The following is a 7,714-nucleotide window of genomic DNA, read 5'->3' on the forward strand; positions in this document are numbered from 1 at the left end:
TATTCTGAAATTGAGAGTGTTAAATAGATTTTTAAAAACAATGTGTACATTTTAAAAGGTTATTGAGGGTTCCTCGTCTCATCCTCATGTTCTTCAGTCGTCCAACATAAATAGAGGTTAAGGTTTGGGGTTCCCTAAAGGCATATTTGTTCACTACAAATATTATTCACTGATATAAAGTGGCAGTGCAAATTTTGCAGTAAAATTGTCCACCACACTGGGAGCATTCAGAGCAGTGAGTTCTAGCTCCAGTGAGGTTTTGCATGAATGTGACTTTTTTTTTTTACCCCAGTTATTAAGACAACGATTTTTTAAGTGGTTTCACTTTCAAATGTGTGTGCATTTGGATTTGATACTTAAATAGATATTTACTGGAAATAAACACTCATTTCAAATGGTTAATTCTGAAAATAAATGTTCATGACTATTTGTCTTAGATGAATGGTTGTATGTTCTTTGTTCCATGAAATAAAATAACCTAATATAGAACATTTACACATAATATATAAGCTCTAGTATAATCCCTAATTTGGTTACAAACTTTCATATCATGTGGATAATTTTTAAATATTAAAAATATACTTCATGCTTATCTCTTTTCCAAACAGCGTTTCTTAGTGAAGCCAAAATGATTCACATACTGCTTTGTTCAAAGTATAAGGACAGTATAAACGTTTAATTAAGCTTAAAACAGGTTCTTGAACTCTGACACAATTTATGAAAATGTTCTGTAAAGAACTGGCTTTGAAATGGTATTTTTAGGAAATAAAATTGGATCTTGTGTGTCATCACTCCAAGGAATCGTTTTAAGAATTGTTATTAATAAAGGTATACCCTGAAATATATACCCGTATTAATCCTTACTGATTTTGTTTCCAGGCGATTGGACTCATGCCCATGCCGAAGACCAACTGTTTAAAAAACTTTTCAGGGGGTATAATAAGTGGTCAAGGCCTGTGCGTAACATAACTGATGTTGTGATTGTCAAGTTCGGCCTTTCAATCGCTCAGCTGATTGATGTGGTATGTTATTATGTTATTACGGTATGTCATTGTCCTTGTATTTATAGATGTGATTTGTGGGCTATTGAGTGGTGCTTTTTAAGCATTGTCCTTATCATTGTGAGGCTGCAAGTATGATTCCTGGAGATACTGCAGATATGACTCCCTCTCTCTCTCTCTCTCTCTCTGAGGGGGGAGTCCTAACCAATGGGTGTCAATTGTCAATGACTATTGCGGAGATATTTAAGTAAACTAAATACTGTAAATAAAAAAGCATGATAATGTATGTAAACATCAGATTCAGTCTCTTATTATCTATAGGCATTTAAGCTATAGAGTACTTTTTGTCTGAGATTGTTGTCTGTCCCATGCTCAGGTTTATCATATTATTACACATCTGAACAGAGGTTATTTTAGCTTGAAACCAAATGAACTCTAAAACATGTCAGATGCTTGAAATAGCCCTGTGTCCAATTTTGAAGGCTCATGCTCTACCAGTAGGTTACTGGTGTAGTGTCTAAAAGCTCCATATGGTTTTAGTATTGTATAAATTATTTACTGCTTTTGGCACTGCATGAACATGTCTTTGTTCTAATGTAATTAAAAACTTTGCTGATTTAAACTGTCTTTCATCATTTCACTGGCAGGACGAGAAGAATCAGATGATGACAACAAATGTGTGGCTAAAACAGGTGCTGGACTTCCCTACAATGCCATATTCTGGAGTTTTAAAATTTCTTATTTGGAAAAACTATTTTGTATTTTGTTATTTTGCTGTGTCCTCTGGCCTAAAGAGTAGAGGGACCATAGGCACAGAGTTCAAAAGCCAGCATCCATGATGGTATGAGGGGGCATTAATGCACATGGTAAGGGTGACTTGCACATCTGTGATGGCACCGTTAATTCTGAACAATTTATTGAGTTTTGGGAGCAACATGCTACCAACCAGACAAAGTGTTTTTCAGGGAAGGCCTTGCTTATTTTAGCAAGACAATACCAATCCATATTCAGCACATATAAAAACAGCATGGCTTCCTTAGTAAACGAGAGGTGGTATATAATTTCAGAAAACAATTGGGGCGTTATGAAATGTTAAACAGTATCACAGTGATATGAAACGCCTAGCAGCTGAAATCCTATATCAAGCAAGAATGGGTAAACATTTTACTTTAAAAACTATAGCAATCAGTCTCCTCAGTTACCAGACACTTAATGTTTTGGTAAAAGAACAGGTGATTTAACATTTGGAAACAAGACGTTGTCCCAGATTTTGTAACATGTTGCTGGTATCAATATTTTCAAAAAAAAAAAACATTAAATTTTCTCGGCATTTGAAAAATTGTCTTTGTGTTTAAATAAATATAAATGTTTAAATGATGATGATGATGATGATGATGACAGTATCCCAAATGTTTTGGAAAGAGGTTTGTACCCTGAATCTCCTCTGTCAGATCAAATGTAACTATCTTTCTCTATACCTACCATAGGAGTGGAATGACTATAAATTACGCTGGAAGCCCTCTGATTATGACAATGTAACATCCATCAGGGTGCCATCAGAACTGATCTGGGTACCCGACATTGTCTTGTATAATAAGTAAGTGTTATTTTTAACCATCTAAATATGAAATATACAAGACCTATTGCAGTCTTAATCATAAATTGATTTTAGCAGGGTGAACCTATATCCCTTGAAGGAAACCATAATTTTTTTGGATGAATTCTGATATGATGTGTCATGCAGTATAGTATATGCAGATATAATTATGAACAATTGTGGTAAAACGAGAATCTTATCATAATGGGTCTAATTGCTGTGGGCCTGGGAGTAGATATCATATCAAAACTCATATCTGTTTTGTCATGTGCTGCCTTTGTTCAACATTACTATGTGAAATCATACAGACATGCCATGAAATGTGATGTTAAAACTTTTGTAGTTATTAAAACCACCATGAACTTTTCAAACTCCAAATGAAGCATTACATGACATGTCTATTTGGGGAAGCCCTGTCTTTTTCTGTAATGTATATCTGCTCTTTTTTATTAACAAAAGAAAAATTGATGTCCTCTTACATCAGGCTCCTGAAGCAAAAGGGGAAATATTAATAGCAACAAACGCAGCATAGACTGCTTGGGGCAACACCAGCAGATCAAAGACATCTCAAATATTTTATTCATTTTGTAATAGAACACTTTTTTGAAGTGAATTGCCTAATTTGCTTGGTAAGATTTTTGGATAAAAAATTCAGGATACAGAAAACTAGTAACAGGTTAACGGAAGATATAATAGTGTCATGGACAATATTGCACTTATTTCCTCTAATGTGATTTTCTCTCCCAGTGCCGATGGTGAGTTTGCCGTAACCCATATGACCAAGGCCCACCTGTTTCACACAGGGAAGGTGCGGTGGGTTCCACCAGCCATTTACAAGAGCTCCTGCAGCATTGATGTCACCTTCTTCCCCTTTGACCAGCAGAACTGCAAGATGAAATTTGGCTCCTGGACATATGACAAGGCTAAAATTGATCTGGAGCCCATTGAGAACACTGTTGACCTGAAGGACTACTGGGAGAGTGGTGAGTGGGCTATCGTCAATGCCGTGGGCACGTACAACACAAAAAAGTATGACTGCTGCCACGAGATCTACCCGGACATCACATACTTCTTCATCATCCGCCGTCTTCCACTCTTCTACACTATCAACCTCATCATCCCCTGCCTGCTGATCTCCTGCCTGACTGTTTTGGTTTTCTATCTGCCCTCAGACTGCGGTGAGAAAATCACACTGTGTATATCTGTCCTCCTGTCATTGACAGTCTTCCTCTTGCTCATTACTGAGATCATCCCTTCCACCTCCCTGGTCATTCCACTTATTGGTGAGTATCTGCTTTTCACTATGATCTTCGTCACTCTCTCCATCGTCATCACGGTCTTTGTCCTAAATGTCCACCATCGCTCCCCATGTACCCACAAGATGCCCCGCTGGGTTCAGTCCATATTTCTGGGCTTCATCCCACGCTGGCTCTTCATGAAGCGCCCAGGTCCTGATCAGATGCGCCAGCGACTTCTGAACCCTCAAGAGAAGAAGCACAGTGCGAACCAAGCATCAATTCTCAGCACCTCAAACAGCTGGCTGCAGCAGGAGGCAGGTGTGGACATTGGGAGGTATCAGGATAAGAATGGTAGAGCAGAAATGGGCATCACACCCTCTTTCTCCTTTCCCACATCTCTATACCTGTCTGACTCTGATCCTATGCTTCAGATGTATGATCTACAGCAGCTAGGACACAGGATGCACCTTAATCTGCAGACAGTAAAACCAGAGTATGAGCCCAGTTTGCCCTTCTCAAACAGTGTCCTGCAGGCTCTGGAGGGGGTTCAGTACATCGCTGATCACCTGCGTGCAGAGGATGCAGATTTCTCAGTAAGTAAATCTTAAAAGATTCTAATAGTAATAAACCTTCAAGGTTGAATGAGTTCTGTTTTCAAATGCCATGGGGTATCTATAAACAAATACAGCCAAGTGAGCTCTCCTGTTTGTCTGGTCTTCAGAAATCGTAGCACATCAAATTTACAAATATTATAATGAATAATATATTTTATTATAATGGAACCTATTTCAGATAGACTTATATAGAAAATACATATTACACGTATCCACATATTAGCATAATTGTAATATTTTACTTCTAAAACTTAGATGTCGTATAAACAAGCTCTTAATAACACAGGAGGAGCTCACTTCCAAGTTATTGTATGAGAAATTCAGATTCCATGGCAAAGATTTAGATCTCAGTCTTCACCTCATACAACATGTTTTTTGATGTTACTTTAAATCAAACAGACGTTTTATAAACATGACATTTGCCTGCTGGTTTGTGATTTTGTTTCCTAATGTACTGTATTATTAAAAAAATCCTTAAAGAGGACAGTTTTTAAAGATATGTTTTAAAACATTCTGGCTGTGCCTCTTTTATTTAAACTACAAAACTGGCTGTACCTTTTATCTGTCACTCATTGTGTGCAATCAATTCACAGTAATTAGTGATCTCCTCAGTGTGAAAACAGCCAGATAGATTTTCACTTGTAATTCCTCCCTCTGCTGCTGTTTATTGATTATATGCCACACTAATGTGTGCTAGTTTTGTATATATTTCAGCACATCTTTGTATTTACATATATTGAGCCATTGTTTAGCCATAAAAAGCAGTAGCTCTGGTAACCACTAGGATGTACAGTGACCCTAAAAGAATTTGGACATTTGTGCAATGCTTGAACATGCATTAAGAGGTTTGATGCCTCAGTTTTCCAAGAGAGCACAATTGGCCTTGCTCTCTGGGTTGGTAGGATACCTTCCTTTTCACATCAACACAGCATGTATAGTGCTAGCCATCATGGCCATCTGTTAGCTAATGAGATAGATTTGGGAAGTTAGCATTCCCCTCCAGTGTGTTGAACTGTCCAGTGGCATTTCATTAGCACTACTTCAAAAAGAAGGAATGGCTGGCTTAGAGGATTTATCCTTCCACTATGTGTGTGACAGTCATAGCTAATGAGCTAGAACAGGCAACAACTAATAATTGGGAAGAAATTTGGGAAGCATATATTTTTTAAACGTTCACGATAGATAATATGTTCAACATTCCCACAAATAATTCCAAGAGTTTTCATAGTTATTTTTTTGGCAAAGAATACTTTCAAAATCCAGGTTTCAGATATGTTATGTTTCAGATTTTATTTGTAAATACCCACATTTCTTATCCAAACTGCCTTTGCATGCTCCTGAGTTCATAACCCCATCGGTAAACACCATTGGATCAACACTACTTTATATTAAAAAAAGAAAAAAAAAAACTTTGATGTTTCGTTCTCAAGACTGTTCCATACCAAGAGGGTACCAACTGTTTGATGTTGTGGTAAAAGTAATTTTCTCTATCATTTTGTGAAACATTTCATGACATATCCAAATACTTTTGAAGAACACTGTATGAGACATATTAACAGCCTCTCTTAACATTTGTGAAATAGGTTATCTGACCAAGTGGGACTGCTGTTTTCATTCTGTCATAGGTCAAGGAGGACTGGAAATATGTTGCGATGGTGATTGACCGTATCTTCTTGTGGATGTTCATCATTGTGTGCCTGCTGGGGACAGTTGGCCTTTTTCTGCCTCCGTGGCTCTCAGGGATGATCTAGCTGTTTGCCCTGGGCTTAAAGATACAGACATCTAGCTCCAGAGAAATGGACAACCTGTGTGATGGAACCAAGCCCTCCTTTAGGAAAACCAACAGGCAATTATTTTTTAAATGGAAAGAGAGGGGTCTTTATGCTTTTGGTTTTGGAGCAGCAGGTTACATTCACAGGGTTAAAAGACTATGAATTTTAATATCAGTATGTGCTGCCTGGACCTTTTTCTGCTCCAAGGTTCTCTGGGTACTATGTGAATGATGTAATGAGCACGGCTGAGAACATATCAGTTCACTCAAGGAAAACCTGGGGTCACAGTTAATTGTTACAATAGTTCAGATCTGCTCAGCCATGACTTCCCCATCAGAGCAATGTGAGAAAATCTCCTCACCTCTTCTCAAATGCAGTGACATTTCCTGCTGCCCTCCAATCCCATTCACTTCCACGTGCATATAAAGTCAGCCTCCACTGATGTAATATGCAAAATTAACCTTTCTGAAAGAAGAGGATGTGACCCTGAGTGGGACCAGTTCAGTTCAGTTCAGTTCATACTGTATCCTATCATTAGACGAGTTAGAGCCTTTTCACTTTAAACAGCAATTACCCAACAGGTCAAAAGTCCTCCTTATTTTATGTTTGCAAAAGAAGTTGAAGAGCCATTGAAGAAGCAAATCTTTAGATATTTATGTGGGTTATGTAATTAAGTTGCAATCATAAACTTTGTTCCCTCATTCCTGAAAAAAAATCTCTCTTAAAATAAATGGAACAGATGCAGAGTCATCCCTTTGATCTTCTGTTTGCATAGTGCTTGTACGAGGAGAATCTTAGAAGATTACTTGATTGGCTTCCACTATCAAGGTTAAGTCATGTTAAGGCTGCCAATGTAACTGAATTGGAAACATGCATACTATGTGATGTTAATTCCAGTCATTGCTGGTACAGTCAAGCACCTTTAAAATTGGGAAATTAAAGGTCCTTGAGAAATCTACCAGTATGTGGGTATATATGTGTGTGTGTATGTTTCTGTTCTATTACTAAATATATTTCATTGAGGGCGGCATGGTGGTGAAGCAGGTGGTATCACAGTCACACAGCTCCAGGGACCTGAAGGTTGTGGGTTCAAGTCCTGCTCCAGGTGACTGTCTGTGAAGAGTTTAGTGTGTTCTCCCTGTGTCTGTATGGGTTTCCTCCAGGTGCTCCGGGTTTAATGTTAATTTACAAATTAAACACAAGTCACAAACATGTTTCACTGTTCACAAATGAACACATACCAATCTGTGTCTCACTGCCTACAATTTGTAAAAAAAATAAACACGTTTTTGGTTTTCATAGATATATCACAATTTTATGCGAAAATAAATACATTTGTTTAAAATTATGAGGTATATTTAAACATAAGGCCTTAAGCGCAGTATTAAGAAATGTTCACTGTTCTATAGGTTTAGACGCATGCTCTGTCTGTGCTCCACAGAGAGAAATGTTTAGGACAGGAGGGTAGGAGACTATAAATTTTACCCCTCCC

At 37.7% G+C, this 7,714-nt stretch overlaps 1 protein-coding gene across 1 annotated transcript; it reads left to right on the forward strand.

Moving 5' to 3' along the window:
* The first annotated feature begins 988 nt into the window (after window positions 1–988).
* On the forward strand, window positions 989–6,461 carry chrna2a (cholinergic receptor, nicotinic, alpha 2a (neuronal)). Its single transcript, XM_066668457.1, has 5 exons — window positions 989–1,022; window positions 1,649–1,693; window positions 2,489–2,598; window positions 3,346–4,429; window positions 6,076–6,461. Exons 2-5 carry the CDS (start codon window positions 1,664–1,666, stop codon window positions 6,199–6,201), a joined length of 1,350 nt encoding a protein of 449 aa, XP_066524554.1. The 5' UTR covers window positions 989–1,022; window positions 1,649–1,663; the 3' UTR covers window positions 6,202–6,461.
* Window positions 6,462–7,714: the final 1,253 nt, after the last annotated feature.

The sequence above is a fragment of the Hoplias malabaricus genome, chromosome 1 (assembly GCF_029633855.1).
Source record: "Hoplias malabaricus isolate fHopMal1 chromosome 1, fHopMal1.hap1, whole genome shotgun sequence".
In the NCBI taxonomy this organism is placed as follows: Eukaryota; Metazoa; Chordata; class Actinopteri; order Characiformes; family Erythrinidae; genus Hoplias; species Hoplias malabaricus.